This window comes from Melopsittacus undulatus, chromosome 6, assembly GCF_012275295.1.
Source record: "Melopsittacus undulatus isolate bMelUnd1 chromosome 6, bMelUnd1.mat.Z, whole genome shotgun sequence".
NCBI lineage: Eukaryota > Metazoa > Chordata > Aves > Psittaciformes > Psittaculidae > Melopsittacus > Melopsittacus undulatus.
The window spans coordinates 4358299-4376261 of record NC_047532.1 but is presented as its reverse complement, the minus strand read 5'-3'; the positions used below and the strand labels follow the sequence as shown (position 1 = coordinate 4376261).

At 44.0% G+C, this 17963-nt stretch overlaps 1 protein-coding gene across 1 annotated transcript in view; it reads left to right on the top strand.

The window, feature by feature from the left end:
- Positions 1–16347: 16347 nt before the first annotated feature.
- Positions 16348–17963, top strand: part of TRPC5 (transient receptor potential cation channel subfamily C member 5) — a 62777-nt gene continuing 61161 nt past the window's right edge. The window contains exon 1 of the mRNA XM_005144845.3: positions 16348–16725. Within this exon, the coding sequence (XP_005144902.1) occupies positions 16348–16725 (378 nt within the window). The remainder of the gene's footprint in view (positions 16726–17963) is intronic.

Below are 17963 nucleotides of genomic sequence, written 5' to 3'. Positions count from 1 at the left end.
TGAATCTGGCTTCCCACTGGAGAGCTGGGCAGTGCAAATGTATTTGATGGGCAGGGGATGGAAATCTCAGAGAGAGAGAGACTGAAGAAGCTGGGGAAAGACAGCTAGACTACAAGTGCCATAGCATTAAACAGAAAGATGCTTCTAGTCCATCGTGGCACTTGGGAACATATGGCCTAGGAAATGTAACCTCAGAACATGGAGAAGAATTTGGCCTTAGTGTGAAAAATGGATTGTTTTATTTATTTGTTCAGGTATGTGCCAGCCTAAATGAGCCACTAAATACAACCCCTTCCTTTATTATAGTTACAGAAGGAGACCTGAAGAATTAGATCTTGAGGAAACTGGGGACCTGAATGCTTTCAGTGCAGCCGAGTGAAGTCCTGGATGTAATTAAGCTGGTGGAGATGCAGCGTTATTCTAAAGAGTCAAGCAATTAATTTTAGATCTGTGACAGCATGCCCTCAAGCAAAATCAAGCTCAGGATTTTCATCAGTCATGCAGCCAAGCTAGGAGCAGCTCAGAACTTGAGGAAAGTCCTGATTTTCCCTTGCAGTGATGCATGTAACGTACCATGTCTTCCATGGACACTCTTTTTGCAGTCAGTTTTGCTATTTTGCTCTGAAAACTTGACTGTGGGTATTAAAATTTAATGGATGGTATTCAGGAATGCTAACAGCTCATTAGAGGGGCAAAAGAAATGGGTAAAACTAACCATAGAGCTTGAAATGATAGATCTGTATATGGTCATTATGGCCATGCCTACTGAAAGTCGAGGTGAGAAAAATCCCCAGGTCTTCATTTAGTATCTTTGCCAGTTGTTCTGTACAGGCTGGGTTTAGCCTTTTGGAGGTGTTTCTTAATCAGACACTTTATCTGCTTTATGTGTCTGGAAAGAACAGTGCTGACAGCATCTTGAAATTGAGAGCTGTGCAGTGACAGAAAGTTACCAAAGCTGAGAGGAAAGCAAAAAATGAGTTCTCGTGCATTCCTGTTACAGCTGCCAAGGCCAGGGCCTCTTGGTGTACTCACCTGTAGCCACTAGTGATGCTGTATACTCTAAAAGAAGCAAAGGGAAGTGCAGATCTGAAAAACCACTTGCCCAAAGGTGCACCAGAAAAGCAGGGGGAAGATCCCCAGTTTGCCGTGTCACTGCTGGCACATAGAGCAAATGCTGCTCATAAAACTCCCACTTAAAATCCTGATTTCTTTGCAACCCCAGAGAAGCCTTTGGGCACCTCAAGGATTTTAGCCACTCTATTCTGGCACGTTTGATGGGGTATACTTTATAACAGGCAGATGGGAACCACCAGACCCTTCACATAACTGACATAAGCCTAAGCCAGAGCAGAGCTGGGGACTAACCTCATTTCCCACACACTGATTCTGCTTGTTTTGCTGTAGACCTGATGATGTGTGAGAAGCTCAGCTGACCTGGTTATGGAGGTCATCCCCAGCCCTCCTGACCTTTGAAGGTTTGTGGGTAGCTAAGCCTCAGCTAGCTAAGCCTCAGGTAGCTAGATAGTGGGGATCTTAGTTTGATGCTTGTCTCTCCAGTCAACACCAAGAGACCTGCTCCTCTGGAAATAACTCTGGGAAGGGAAGATTGCATTCTGAGCACCATCATCACAGCAGGAGATAGTTCAGAGTCTAGGACTGGGGTCAGACTGAGAAGCAAAAGGTGGAAGTGCCTCTCCAAGCTCTGCTCCTTAAAGTAATACATGCCGGGTGAAACAGTGTTCAAGTGATGTCTGACACTGATGATCTGCAGCAGTGTGTATCGTTATTTAAATTCTCTGTCTGTGCTTCCATGAACACCTCAGGCATAGCTCTGTTCACTTGTACAAGTTTTGTTCATGCACCACCTTTTTGGTAGGGCAGAATAGGTGAGGGTATCTTCAAGCATCACCAAAACATGGAGGCAGCTTTCCTTCTCCTGTCTTCTGTAAGGACTAGATTTGCAATCAATGCTGATACCTTGATCATTGTGCCCCAGAATTAGCCTGTCACTGAGATGGATGGGACTGTTCAAGCCTTTCTGAGCCTTTTGTTCCTTTCCCAGGCTCTCTGCTAACTCCGGTAGCTGTCTAAGCCTCAGAGTTTCTTCACAGCCGTCATAGATGAAGGCTTTCAGTTAAGAAATCAAGACCAAAAAAAGCAAGAGGAAGACTAAAGAAAATGAGGATTTGAGAGAACAGTGCCTGTCAGAAGAGACTAGCAGTGCATCATCACTGTGCATCTGCTGCTCCAGTGCCTTGTTCTAGTGCAAACATCAGTAGGGAAAACAGCTTTGCTACCCTGAAGCCTGACTCTCCTCTACAGTCTTCCACACATAGTTCAGCTGTCAGTCAGTGGTTGAGGTGTGAGCCTAGAGTGGCAGGAGGGTTTTTTCTGGCCCTAGACTTCCTGTCAAGAGTTGGTAGTGTCTCCTGCTTTTCTTTACTTGGAAAATGGGAGTGATGATACTTTCTATTTTGCAGGGAGCCCTAAGCAGACATGTGAACAGGCAATGATTTGATGGAGGAGGGCTCCTTAAGCCTGGGACTTTAAAGTAAAAGGAAAGAAACCTGAAAGTAGTGCTAGTCTGGTAATACACTGTTTGCATTTCTGTCTGCAGCCACAGTTACGGCTGTGCTTAAATGTAAAGTTGTCTGGTGTGTAACATTTTCTCAGCTGAGTTTAAACTCTGCATGGCAGTAATAGAGGTGTCTTGCGGTAGAGAAGCTTCAGCAGGCCTTGGCTCTAAGAAGACGTGTAGATATGCTTTTTTCCGCAGCCAGAAGTGGTGTTAAATTGGTGGCTGTTTTATCTGATTGAGTCCAAGCGCTCCTCTCATGCTACATGTGAACAAGGGTTTATGATATCTTGCTGGCGTGATTTAATGGACTTACAAAACCGTCTTTGTGGAGAATACCCAGTGATGCTTCTGCACTGTGTTGATAACACCCTTTTAGGTTTATAAATAGCAGAGCAGGCAATCCTTAAAGTGTGTGGGCATGAGTCAGTGTACAAAACACCACTGACCTCCTGGTACCAGGGGAAAGCACAAAGACATCCCTTACTGCACAGACCATGCTGGCCTTTTTCCAGCCAGGAAAGGGCTTAGAGGAGCTGCTGCCATGGCTTGCAGAGAAGGTCTGGGATGCCCAAATCAAGCAGTGATAGAACTGCCAAGTCCATGGGCTCTAAAGCCTTGATTCTCCCCTCTCTGCCCCATACCTCAGGTCTGCAAACTTTGTCTTAAAGTTAATGAGATTTTTAAACCGAAAGAACGTGGGACACTTTCTGCCTGGTTCCTGCATCAATGAGGTTCCCTCAGTGACTCACACTCTTTACTTCACACCCGACAGGCTAGGAACTATTTTTCTTTTTCTTTTTTTTTCCCTAAAGAACACCACATTCTCATGTAATTACTGAATTCCCAAAGCTCAGGGCTGAAAATACACCCCACTAAATGTGGCTAGACTCCCAAGGAAGTGACAAGCGTGGCATGACTGTAATCTAGTCTAGTCATGCAGGCTGTGAACAGTTATGAGAGCCTACAGCCCTGGGGAGAACTGCTTTCCTGGGGTGAAACAACTCTTGATACACTGCTAAGAGTAATGCTGCTTACATGGCCTGCTCAGCCCTGACTGGGTGATGTGGTTTGTCCTCAGTCACAATCTCAATGCCAAAACAGTTCCTTTCAGAGTCACTTTACAGATAGTACATTGCTGCTCCACTGTAAGAGATCAGTATCTCGTAAGCCATCTGTACTGTAAGAAACAATGCTATCTTGTCAGGGAGATGGTGAGAATGATATCCTACATGTTGTATATCCGTGATTTAGCAGCTCTGCATAGACATCCAGAAAGACAAGCGCATAAAAAGCACAGCTACAGGTGCATCAGGAATGCACATATAGGAAGAAACCCCAAGGGGCCAAGAACAGAGACATTGTGCAGGAAGATGTTTACTCAACATCTGAGTTCCCTCAATTAGTAATTACTCCGTTAATCACCTTTCTTCTTTGGGTGTTCAGTGCTCACTATTCCATGTGCAGTAAGTCACAATTTTGATGTATGTTTACTGTGATCTGACCTACATTTTATGTAAAGCCATAAAACCAGAAACCAGTTCTGCAAAGCGATGTTCATTCAGGGGAAGCAGAACAACAGTGCGCTAAAATTGTAGGTACTTGGGGAGGAGAGGCCACAGCTGCTGCCATGAGGGACCACACATCTCATGCCTCATTCCTTTGCCAGAAGTATTAACTCTTCTGTCTGACAGAGATGCCTGAGAGATGCCCAAAGGATGTGAGGAAGACAGAGGTCTGTGGCACCACAGCAGGTTCCAGGCATGAGGGCTAACTGAAAGAGAGCAGAAGGAGAGGCCAGGTTGGACAGAGCCTTGGGTGACTGGTTTAGTGTGAGGTGTCCCTGCCCATGGCAGGGGGATTGGAACTGGATGATCTTAAGGTCCTTTCCAACTCTAACTATTCTATGACTCTATGAAAGCCTTACAGAGCCTTGGAGGGGAGAGGTGATCCATATCAAGAGAGGAAAAGAAAACTAGTAGAGACCTCTGTGGTAAGGAGTGATCTTCACCAACCTGCAAGACCTTTCTCTCAGCAGAGATCAGACAAGAAAGGGGAAAATGAAGCTGTGTCAGAAGAGACCTGAGAGGGAGGAGAAGGGAGAAAGGGAAGATCTCAAGAGAACCTGGGAGAGAAAAAGTAGTGCCCTGGGCTGGTCTTTGCATCCAACAGAGAAGACCGTGGGGCAAGGTGTTGTTAACTGTTTTCTTCTTAAGGTTTGCAAAACATTAATATTTTAAATAGTTTATCCTTCATTAGCATAATTAAGAATACACAAGTCTAAACTCACTGAAAACAGAATTAACAAATTAGCAGGTGCAGGGATTTGGAAGCAAGAGGTTGGGGAAAACAGAGGTTGCAAATGTTGGCATTAAGCAGAGCAGTGAAGTCGTGCCAAGCCTTATTTATGGATTTGTGCATTTCCTTTGCATAGGCCCACTCCTGCAGCCAGAAGGATATAGCCCAATTTAAACATGAACCCCCTGCAGTTAGACTGTAGCAGAGCCTAAAACTGAGAGCATACAAAATAAACCTCTTCTGAAGAAGAACTGATGAGCCTCACCTCAGATGTCTCTTGGAAGCCAAGGTATCCTGCAGGAACACTTAACTGAGCAGGGGAGCAAACTGCAAAGTGAAATCCAAAAGAAAATGGGGAAAATTTTAGAATAGAAACAAAATACATTGTACTTAAGGCAAGAGCTCCTGGAGGAAGGAAAAAGAATCCTTATGTCCCTGTGAGAAATTCCCTTTAGAAAAACTAGGGACTGACTTCCAAGATAATGTCTTGCAGATTTTCAGCATGTGACAGAGTAGCCCTATGGAATACTTCAAGTAAGGTGTTCCCTAGGAAGCTGGGACATTTCCATAGCTGATCATCACTTCCTGTGCAACCTTTCATGGGACAGAACTTGTGCTCCCAGCCAGGGCATGGGCATGGAGAGGTTAGTTGTTACCGTGAGGTTGGAGGAGGGTGTCCCAAGGCTTCCACTGCAAGATCATGGGGCTGGATAGCTGCAGACTTCAGACATGAGCCCAAGGAAGAGAGACCGTGTTGCTGTTAACCAGTGGCTGTCAGTGAGGTGAGGTGAGGAGCAGGTGTGGGCACAAGCAAAGCTCCTGCTTGGTTCTCTCTATGCATAAGGGAAAAATAGGGCAGGGGAAGAGCATTTCACATCCCTCTAAAGGGGCTCACTGACGCAGCTCCTCTGGAGGCATTCTGACTCCAGACTGCTCTGCTTTGTGCTTGTCTCAGTAGGTACCAAGGGATCTGTTACGTATATTAAGCTATACATATATATATGTATATTTCTGGGCAATGATGGACAATTATCCCTTGCTGTCGTAAAAGGATGAAGCAAGTCACTTCACTTCTGTTTGCTGCAGATTTCCCATCCGTACAATGAGAGGATGAATGCTGAATGTCCTTTGCAAATTACCTTTAAATGTGTGGCTAAAAAGCCATGTAAGAGGTGGGTGTTGTTATTGTTGGTAGCTAAAGGGCACAATGTAAGTATATAAAGATAAAGAAATAACATGGTTACTCCTATAAAACCTACCCCGATCTCTGACTTCAGAGGAATGATCTGGTAGTTGAATAGGCAAGTTCTATACTGGAGATAGTACTCTGGAACCTTATTAGGGCCTTAATAGAAGCAAGTGTCTGTGTCCTACATTTCTTTACTCACAAGCAGTATAAGTATGTAGTGTAAATGTCACTAAGTATGTAGTGTGTCACTCCTCTTCCATGCTGTTTTATGTCAGTGCAGCATTCTTTCTTGCCTTTTAGATCCACAAGCTTAATTATCTTGAGAACAGTATTTTTCCATTTAAAATGAATGTGTTCTTATCTCCTCCAGCTTTTCGGTGGGTCTTCAGAAGTTGTCCAGTTTGCTGTTCTATGCAGGTTCCTGGGCTATCTCAATAAACCAGGATTTCACTTTGCCTCTTTATTTTATCTGCAGACTGTTCTGTTTATTATCATTGTCAGAAAGGCTCCCTCCTGCTTGCTTTCTATGACAAGTTCTCTTTACTTTTTTCTGTATGGCATTTCCACCTCCCCATAAAATGCCCCATTTTACTGCACAGCCAAAGCAGTCATTTTGCCAAGAGACTGTCTCAACAGAAGTGGCAGTGAAGGATGCTAGAACCAGGCCTGACCTGTGCAAAAACATGACTGAGACAAACTGTGATTGCACAACCATTGCAAGCTGTAGTGCTTCGTCTCCATCATTTTAAAACAGTACATTCAGCAAGACCTTTTGCTCGGAGAAATGTTTCTCCTTCTCAGCTCTACACCCATGTAGGCAGCTCAGCCTACAGGGTTTGCTGGTGAGGTGTGCCTGAACCAGCATATTTACTATAGTGTGGAAATTAACTCAGGGAAACTGTAATCGTGGGTCTTGCACTGTTTCGTCTCCAAAAGGTGCTGTAGGTGAACACAGTACTCTCTAAAGCAGCCTTTCTTTGCAATTGGGAGACATTCATGTGAGAATTGAGCACAAGATTTTTCCCTCTTCCTTCCAAGATCCTCCAGTCTGGTTCCAGTGACAAAATTAGGAGCAAAACTAAAATGGAGCCAGAGCTAATTCAATACTCAACAGTAACCCTGGAGACTATCAGCATAGGGGCTGCAGGTGATGGCTGTTCCATACACTGGGTCTTAACTGTATCTTTACACATGTTCCAGTGAAAACTGTTCCAGCAGAGCTTGTTCAGAAGAGGTAACTGATAACCACTAATAAATCCATCCATTACTGAGACAAGAAACAGAGCCTCCACAACTGGCACTATCAGTTGTTTATAGCCTGCTGCAACTGCCCTTCCCTCATCCCAGCATCCGTGCCATAATCTTGTACTTTGCTCTTGTGACTGGGTGGCTTACGTGCTCTTCCAGCCTGGCTGAGTCAGGTCTAACAGTCCATACTGCCATCAGCTCTCCTACAGACAGTGTTCACAGGTTATCTTGTTGATTGGAGAAATGATTACAGTGCTCATTGAGCAGGAGTGGGAACAGGGGAAAAAATCTCTTCGTCAATAGCTACAGCAGCAGGAGATTACAAGCAGCAGAAACAGTGGACACAGAGCAGAGAGACGATAATGATGCCATGCCACATTAGTGCTGCATTAGCAGATAAGACAACAGGGCAGCTTGCTTGACAGTATGTCTCAGTTCAGTTGACATCTCTTTTTTGTTATTAGTGGTGGAAAATGAATAGATAAACCATCTCAAAAGAGCAGGGGACAGAGCAGTGACGTCAGATAGACAGAATAAGCTCTCTGTTCTGCCTGTATTTGCAAAGATACTATGAATATATTCTAGGACTGGGCTTTTTTAAGCTCCTCACAATGGTGCATTTTTATTTGTTCACACCTGTGTGATGGCTGTGTGGAGAGAAGTGGGAGAGTTGCAGACTGTAAACACTTCACTGTAATAGTGGCTAAAAGCATGTGCTGCAGCCATTCCGTCACCAGAAGTTATTCTAGTCATTTGAGTAGCCCAGACTGATTTTCATTGAGGGAATACTGAAATATTCCAGGGATGAGTTAATACTCCCCCCTCCCTCTGCCTCCCAAATAGGAGCTTTGCAATTGACTCTACCCCAGAGGTTTTTTCTGTCATCCTTTCCATTAAGACATGCTGGAAGCTGTGTGTTGCTTTCAGGACAGATAAAACCAAATCTAGGCTACCTATTCCCTGCAAAGATGGCACTGACAGAGCTGGAGATAGACAAGGATGTTGCTTGGCACGTGTTCTACATGGCTGCTTAGGCTGTGTGCAGGTTACAATGACAAAGAGTAAATGTCCTGTTTATTGTTGTTGAGAGACCAGAGAAAGCAAAGTCAAATATATTAACAGCTTCACTTGGATGCAAACACTACTGATGTGTGCATAGAATGAATCTAGTTTGATAAATGCAGGCAAGCTTGGTATTAGCTTTTGTTTGAGTACCCCAGGAAAGGGTACTGTTTACTGCTTGAGTTCATTATCAGAGTTTAAGGCTGAGCCTCCCCATACCGGTGTGCTCACAGTAATGGATTTTGGTTTAAGCCCATCTATCTAGGGCTTGTCAGATTAGCATGAAATGCTGCAATTTACACTGTGCAACTAGACTGAAACTAATAAAGGTTATAACACAAACTGGGATTTTCCTAATTCTGTTTTCTTGGTGGCTTACACCCTTAAATTATGCCAGTACATCCTGTTCAGGCCTTTAAGAGTCATGTGCAATGGAGGTAACAGAAGTATGCTGAGCTGAGCCTGGTGAGTACACATCATTTTCCTCCATGGCAAAGCAGAGTCCCCCAGAGAAGTGTTTTCCCATGCACTGTTAAAACTCAGGGCATTACTCATGTGGATGAATTAAGCAGCCTGCCCACAAAGTGTAGTGACTGCGTATCTACTGAAATGTTGTTACACTGCATACTTTAAAATACAGCTAGAATACACTAAAATACATATTTAAGAAGTTTCCCATTGAGGGAAATTTAGCTTATTGAAGACACAGATGTAGACAAATGTCTGGAGAAAAAAACCTTTTTGAAATACAGATCTGCTGAAGAGAACATCGAGCTCAGTAGTTGGAGAGGGAGAACAGAGAACCATTGGGGACAAGAGAGAAGAATAACTCTTCTGGGTTGCTGCAGGTGGCCATTGCTATCTGTGAATCAGTGGTAGCCAACCTCTGCAGCTCCATGGAAAAAAGCCTATTGAGAACATCCTGGTCCTGTGGTATAATGGTCTGTCCTGTCCTTAGTTTTATGAAGGACTCAAGTGCTGAAGCAATAGGTTCAGTAGAGAAACCTAGCAAGAACAGAACAAAATTCACAGTTGGCTTGATGAGGAAAGCAAGGAGTATTAAATGCTTGAGAAGGCAAGGTCAAACCAAGTGCTTTGACTTGAAAGTGGTATATTTTGCATCCTGGACAAGTTTGTGCTAGAGTCATACTGGCTCTCAGTAAGGCTTTATCCAGCAGAGAGAGTTTATTCATCTAGTGGAGAATTCAGCTGTGCCAAGATTCCCATCCTCCAGCATTATGCAGCCTTGTAGATATCCTGGACTGACATGATGGAGCATCCTAAAGGCAGAAGACTGAGAATTGGGTTGGATTTCTAAGTTTTAGTTAGGACCACTGACTGCTCAGAGAGGAACAGGTACTTAAGCCCAACAGAATCTCCAAGCATACTGCATATGCGACATCTTTTGTAATGCTATGTTCATATATACATATATATATACAGACACCCATATGTGGTTGGTCATGACTCATCAATTGATTACGCAGCGGAAGGGAATTATACCAAAGAGTTGGCCTTTCCAAATCAAACATATATATCTTGGATAATTGTCACCCTCCCCAGGAAGTTAAGAAATTGCAGCTGGGACTTGAGTCAAATTATGACATTTTGAGTTACTGGCAAAGACTTTTCATTTGGCTCCTGTAAATTTCTAACCTGAAGCTTGAGGTTGTCTTTCTTTTCCACATGCTTCTCAGATTAGAAGGTTACATGCAGTACCCCAGTGTCTGTATGCATCCTTAACCATGCCTGAAGTGATGAGGAGTGAAACATGTTCTAAGAGGAATTTTTCTCTGCCTCTTCTAAGGACGTATCCTCCAATGTGAATCATGACTGACTGCAGGCTTGCATTTTTATCACAGCCTCTATTAGTGCTCTCCCTTTCACTCACCTTAGGCAGTGAAACCAGATTATTCACCTCCAGTTTTATTAGCTGTCAGTTCCTCATTTCTGTGCTGCACTGCAAGTTTTGGAAAGCACTTATTCCAGGGGAATGATATATCTTGTATAACTTATGAGATGAAGTTACGAGCTTCCTGAGATCATGGGGCCTTTGCTACTGGGAATTTGTACAGCCATATACACCAGAAGGTCATTGCGATCTTATCATTTTAAAATACTTCTGAGGTTGTACATTCATTCAGTAGTGGCTCTTTCTGCATTGAAAGCAGCAAGAACAATTTCTGCTTCTCACCAAAAGGGTGGTGAATGTGATAAAGAGACATCGTGAGAAGCAGTAAGACTTAGGGTTGCAATCTGGTTCCTACTGAACTCCATGGAAAAGGCAGGTTTCTGGAACAAAAGGGTATCTTTGCAGAAGAAAAGGAAATGCAGGATGCTACAAAGTCAGTTTTATTTCCTCAGACTGTGGGAGGTGTAATCTCAGTCAGGCATTGTTAGTAAATAAGATCTAGGGCATTTAAAGGAAGGATCCAATCACAAATTCAATTGGTCCATTAGCTACATGTAATATTATTTAACTAAGTGGCCCTTCTGGATTATTTCATAACTCAGGTTTATAAGCTTCTTAGAAATAGATGAATATTACTGAGCACACAACCTGCCTCTGAGCATGATGGAAGAGTCAGGCCATTTTAGCAGTTATGGTCCATGATTTCCAGACCCAAAGTCCAGATTAGAAATGCAAGATGAGGAAAATACTCTCCCTGAAATACCAAACAGAAAAAGTAGCCTTGGCAAGAGGATGGAGGGAAGCAGTGCAGTAAGATGTGCTGCAAGAGATCACTTCTTGTATTGGGCTGATACAACTAGACAATTCAGGCAGGCTTTCCAGCACATAAGCCCTTCTGCAGATCCGAGACAGAAGATGTAGTGACATTTAAAGCCACACACATAGTTTTGCCAACATGTGTCAGAGTGAATCGTCAGTAGGAGGGAACAACCAACCTCTCTATTTGCAATTTGGCAGATGGGGTGTTTTGTTGTCTGCTCTAATGTGTGATGTGAGTCGGCTGCTCGTATTGTGTCCCATCACATGGGAAAGGTACCTCTTGTCTGTTGGGCTTGTGTTCAAGATGCAGGCTTTGATTTGTTCCTCAGAGGCTCACATCAGCTGAGAGCAATGAACTTTAATATCTAAATTCAAAACCTCTACCTGTCTTTGCTGCTCCCATTGCACAGGTAGCTCAGCAATCAGAGCAGTGATGCTTTTCCACCTCTTAGTCAGGATCATGAAAAGGTAAATGATGGGAAAAGCAAATAAAAGCCAGGAAGGTGCTGTTCTAGTGGGACTATGTGGATGTGAAGCAGCAGTCGCTCCCTTTCAGTTACACTTATCCCATTTCCTACAGGTCATTCTGATTCCCATGAGAGTGGCACGTGGGAGTGCATGTAAAGTGGGAAAATAAGGATGATTTAACAGATCCTAAAAAAAAAGATGCAGTTGAAACTCATGAAATATTTAGTGGCAAAAGGCAGTGCTGCTGAGTGACCTTTGCCTGTCTATCTGCATTAACCACAGCTCTAACTAATGGCTATTATTCAGTGCTGCTCCCCTGCTCTTCTTTCTCCTTGCCCTCAGTGCTTCTTACACATCACTCAGGCTCCCCCCCCCCTTTCCTTTTCCTGTGCTACCACACATTGCTCTAAATTTGGTGATATTTTCACGTTGTTCTCTGCAATAAGAAGCATTAGCAAGGAAAGCTAATTTTTGTTCTTGCTGTTGTGCTGGAGCAACCTCCGGTTCACCTGGGCATGATGCAGCACTGTGATGATTATTTGGTATCAGGTCATGACCCAGGGTGGGAGGATCAATGCAAGAGCATTGAGGACAATGCAGTGTCTATAGAGTGCTGACTGTAGATTTCATACTGACAGTGACATGTATAAAGCCACTTCTTAGTTTTCAGCAAAAGCCATTGTTTTAAGCCCTTAACTGAAGTCAGAACACTCCCTTATGATTGTAACACATCCAGCCAAGAGTCCAGTCCAAAAGAAGACAGCAGATCCCAACAAATCCACCTATAGCATATGTGATGCCATTTCACCCTTCAGAGTGAAAAAAGTGGCCCTGTTGATGCTGGGGATAGATAACATCTGAACTGAATGCTGGAAGATGCAGACAAATTTGGGAAATGGGATAGAAACCCCATTTTGTGTTATTAGACAAAGTATGTGTCTGGAAACCTTCCTTCCCCAACCCAGACAAGCTGTTTCTGCCAGGTATGGCTGCTTTTCAGGGGCTAAAGCTTTCATTTCTGTGCCAGGCAACATAGAAGTGGTGTCAGGCTGAAATGGTTTGAAGATTTGGACTAGTAGTTCAGGAAGAAGGGTGACCCAACTGGAGAGAGGTGATAGAGTACAGAGTGGTAAGTCCTCTTACCCTCGTGTAGTTTGTTATGTGGTTCTCTTAGTTTTCCTATGCCTGTTTGTGCTGCAGGTATCACCACTGTATTAACCAGTCATTGGATTTTGTTTGATGCATTTGCAACCAGGCATAGTGGGAAAATATTTCCTCACCCCAAATATTAACTCAAGTAGCAGAAAAAGCCTCTGTGAAGAGAATTCAGATGGAAAACAGGAGTTTTCAGGCTCTCAGCACAGATTCCAATATTTTAATGTGACTATGTTTCTATTTTTGCTACCTTTCAAGTACGTCACTGCTGCTTCTTTCTGAGCACCTATGAATTGCCAATCCCTTTTCTTACCCGGATTTCATCAATGTTTATGCCGTTTTTTAACTGTTAAGCAGGAGTCAGTACCACTCTGGGACACACAAGCGGTATGTAGTGTACCAGTATTGTCTGTTTGTTTCACCAAGAGATGCAGCCTCCAGGAAACTGGTGGCAATTGGAAGCAACAGCTAGAGAGCTGTGATCCTTGGCATCACTGTTTCATCCACATGCTTGACTGATGCTCTGTTAGCCAGTTTTGGAAGAGAAAGACACCAGGTTTGGAAGGTCCATCTGTAATTGTGCTGGATCTCAGGCAGAGGGGTGGCTCAGCTAAAGGTTTTGCTGAAATCTTCCATATAATCCAGGCAGATGTGTATTTGCTTTGATACTATATGCCATCATTTCCAAATCCCATCAGCAGTGAGTGTTTGTTAGGCTGGGCAGATGGTGGCAAGAGAAGAGTTTGTAGACTCATAGAACAATTTGGATTGTAAGGGATCTTAAAGCTCATCCAGCTCCAACCCCTGCCATGGGCAGGGACACCTTCCACTGGAGCAGCTGCTCCAAGCCCCTGTGTCCAACCTGGCCTTGAACACTGCCAGGGATGGCGCAGCCACAGCTCCTCTGGGCACCCTGTGCCAGCGCCTCAGCACCCTCACAGGGAAGAGCTTCTGCCTCAGAGCTCATCTCAGTCTCCCCTCGGGCAGGTTAAAGCCATTCCCCTTGTCCTATCACTATTCAGGGCAAATAATTCCTTTTGTGAGTCTTTCCTGTTTGGCTTTATAGGCTTCCTACTTGCTTGAAGTATTAACAAAATGCTGTCTTGAACTGGGGTTGTGCTGGGAGGTGAGATCTCACTGAGAAGTTAAGATATCTGAAGCTTTCTTTCTCCAGAATTGTTGGAAAGGGATCCAATTCTAGCATGATGTTTCAGAAGGTGACATTTGTTATAACTCATTCCAAATGTTACTCACCATCCACAAAACACTCAATTAAACTGAAGAGCAGTGAAAAGTACTCAGTTCCACTTTAGCAGCTTCACTTGTCACCAGAATCCCTTGTGGTTTCTGAAGCCAATAGATTCCCTCCTGGAGATCTCCACACAGTGGCTACTGTCCTCTGCTACCAGTCCCATTGGTCGGTGTTCCCTCTCTTGAGAGCCAGATTGTTGTGAGGAAAAAATTTCCCTTCCCATTTGGGCTTAGCCTTATTTTCCCAAAGATCTCTTTGGGTTTCCTTGTTGTGAGGCCCATTCTGCATCCTTTTGTGTCTCACCAGTAATTCAGTGGGAATTGTCCGGACCCCACAGAATCACAGAATCCCAAGGGTTGGAAGGGACCTCAAAAGATCATCTCATCCAACCCCCCTGCAAGAGCAGGGTAACCTAGAGTACATCACACAGGAACTTGTCCAGACGGGCCTTGAATATCTCCAATGTAGGAGACTCCACAATCCCCCTGGGCAACCTGTTCCAGTGCTCTGTCACTCTTACAGTAAAGAAGTTAATGTGGATCCTCCTATGCTCCAGTTTACACCCATTGCCCCTTGTCCTACCACTGGATATCACTGAAAAAAGCCCAGCTCCATCATCCTGACACCCACCCTTTACATATCTGTACACACTGATGAGGTCACCCCTCAGTCTCCTCCAAGCTAAAGAGACCCAGCTCCCTCAGCCTCTCCTCCTAAGGGAGCTGTTCCACTCCCTTCATCATCCCACAGCAGTAACATTTTCAAACCCAGAATCTGAAGAATGCCCTGTGACCATTAGTCCTGAGGATCAGAGTAGTTGGCTACGCATGTAGCTTATTGAGACTTCAGGCTCCTAAGTCACTTAAGATTGTTCCTTGGTTGTAGAAGCTTCAGCAGCATAACCAGAAAACAGATTGATGTATTTGTGATAGCTTCTATTCAGAAGATCGGCCCTTCTGCCTCTGACGCTTTTCTGTGTGTCTTCAGCTTGAAGCATATGTGCAGAGAGCTGCAACTCTGGAAGTGTAACAAACAAAAACTTTCCTCTCACTTGTAGGAAAGCAGGATACAGCACATTGCTGGAGATGCCAAACTCGCTGTTCCAGATCTCTGGCTCCCCAGGAAGTTCGCAGATGTAGCTTTGCTGTGTGCTACAACCACCCACCGGTTGCAGTGTCAGCTGGGCTGGAGCTCAGATCCACCCACTGCTGCTGCACCAGGCCCAGCACACTGGAGCTGAAGGCAAAATGCAGATTGTCTCTGCTGGAACACAGTTGCCTTATGGCATGTGGTGGGATGGGAGAAACAGAACCTCGCTCATGGCTCAGCACCCGAACCTCAGGATCTTCCTACTCATTATCTCTTTATCAAAACCTCCTCTTTCTCCTGGATAGGGCACTAGAATGGAACAAAGCTCTGGTTAATATTCTGCAGGAAACTATTGAGCTTGGGGCATGAAATAAGTCATCCAGTTAGTTAATAGCTGCTGGTGTCCCCCAGCCCTGATTTGGTTATTGATGCCAAACAGAGGCAGATGAGCATAGCTCTTTTCTTGCTGATGTGTGAGTAGCTGTGCAGCTCATGTCTGAACCATGGGGAGAAATGGTAATTCATGTGGTTTACTACACGTGTTCCAAGGCAGGGTTTACTTCTGGTTTTCCTAGACCATAAACAACACCACTGCCTTTGAAGAGTAAGGGTGGTGGCTTTCTACATCAGCCTGTCTTTAGGTCCTATTTATAAAAGAGGAGAGTGAGAAGATATGTTTTAAAACATGCCAGCTCTAAAAATAAGACTGTGGCCTAGTCAAAGACTAAACATTAGGGAAGGATGACAACCTATTTTAAGAGATGGAAGCAGAGAAGAATCAACAAAAATAATCAAAATAAACTTTATTACTGTAAATAGGAGGGTGCAAATCAGCAGCTCCCATCACTGACAGCTCAGAGATGCTGAGGACCTGGTTCAGCAGTGAAAAGGAGGGATGTGAAAAAGGCACTGAGCAGGAAATGAAGCAAAGATGAGAAGTCCACCTGTTTGTAAATGATTATCCATAAGCAGCAAAGCCATGATTCTGATCAGATAAATCAATAGCATAGCATTTAAACCAGGTTTAGAGATGCACCGTGTGCCATTCTGTGTGTGAGCAGCAGTGTAACCTTCATTTTTCCAGGTGGCCTTTTAATGTGGATTGCTCAGGGGGTGTTACAGTCAGTGTGTCGAGAAGAAATCAGCTTAGAAAGGGATCGGAAGCTTTTACCATGATGGTCCTTTTGCAGTTTGTCTCCTGGAAGAACAGTCGGGGTTGCTTGTCTGTCACTTATGGATGCTTCTTCTTTCCCCCATAGGTTGCCCGGTCACTATGAACAATGGCCCAGCTCTACTACAAAAAGGTAAACTACTCACCGTACAGAGACCGCATCCCACTACAGATAGTGCGAGCAGAGGCAGAGCTCTCGGCGGAGGAGAAAGCCTACCTCAGTGCTGTGGAGAAGGGGGACTATGCCAGTGTGAAACATGCCTTGCAAGAGGCAGAGATCTACTACAACATCAACATTAACTGTATGGATCCTCTTGGTCGCAGTGCCCTTTTAATAGCCATAGAGAATGAAAACCTGGAGATCATGGAGCTGCTTTTGAGCCACAGTGTGTACGTGGGAGATGCTCTGCTGTACGCAATACGGAAAGAGGTGGTGGGAGCTGTGGAGCTGCTGTTGAATTACAGGAAGCCGAGTGGTGAAAAACAGGTTAGTGGAGTGTTCCAGTCCAGTTTTAAGGTATTATCCTGTGTTAGGGAAGTGGTACTGCACGGAGAACTGCTGTGCAGGAGTCATAAAGCAAAGTCCTTATAGGCTCGTTGCTTTAAATGCCCTGGCTAGACATGGGCAGTCCTTATGGATGATATCTTTCCAGTCTGAGCAAATATGTTCTGAGTTAAATACTCAGCATTTTCAATTTCACTGAGTGTTCTTTTCAGCCTTACAGTGTTTGTGAACATACTGATTTATAGGTGGATTTATAGACACATACTTTATAAAGGAATTTGGGGCTGTCTGAAATTATATTACAATCTATAAATATGAACTATTGCCATGCTGTTGTTCTGGTATTAAGTGCAATTGGTTTTCCCAAGTAAATCCTGAAAGCTCAGAAGCTTATAAATAACTGTAAGCAAGCAAGTAGTCTGCTAGGTTTTGTTACTTAGCCATAGTACAGACATATCATCTTGGACTCCATCTCCAGAGAGCTCCAGTTCAGAAATGCTGATGCAGTACGTAATGTTACAGCATGAGCTAAGCTGCTATATATCTGAGCAGTGAACAGCTATGACTTGGAGAAAGGATCCTTAGCTACAAGCCATCAGTAGCTTACAGAAGGGTCTCTGTGAAAAGCCATGAAGTCTGAATGCTGTCACTTCAGGTGTCACACATCACTGTCCCTAACTTCCCTTTCTTCTCTTTGCTTCTTTTCCTTTGCAGGTACTTACTGCTAGTCCCTAGAATAGCTTATGTACATTCCTGACCCCTGACAATTTTTGCATGTTCACTGCTTAGAAAGGAGTATTCAAAACTTGAATAATCCTTACATATCAAAGTGCATTTTGAGGCCCCCCTGAACACATCCCTCTGTGTGTGAAAGAAGAACATGATTAATATCAGTCGATCATGGAAGAAAATGTTTTCAATGGATAAGCCCCTTGGCATATAGCTTTAAATAGTAATTTCATGTAGCCAGAGCAGAAATTAAGGATCAACCCTGACAACATTCAAAGTGCTCAGCTTAATACTTGGAAACAGCAGCATTCTGCATGCTATAGCGATGGGATTCTAATATGTGGTTTAAGCACAAGAGAGAGGAAGAATCTCTTCTACCAGACCTAAACATTGAAAAGTTAGTGCTAGGTTTTAGTCAGACAAAATATAAGTAGCAAAATTTGGATCATACATAGAGAACGAGCCGGTTTTTTCTTGGTCTTCTAGAAAGT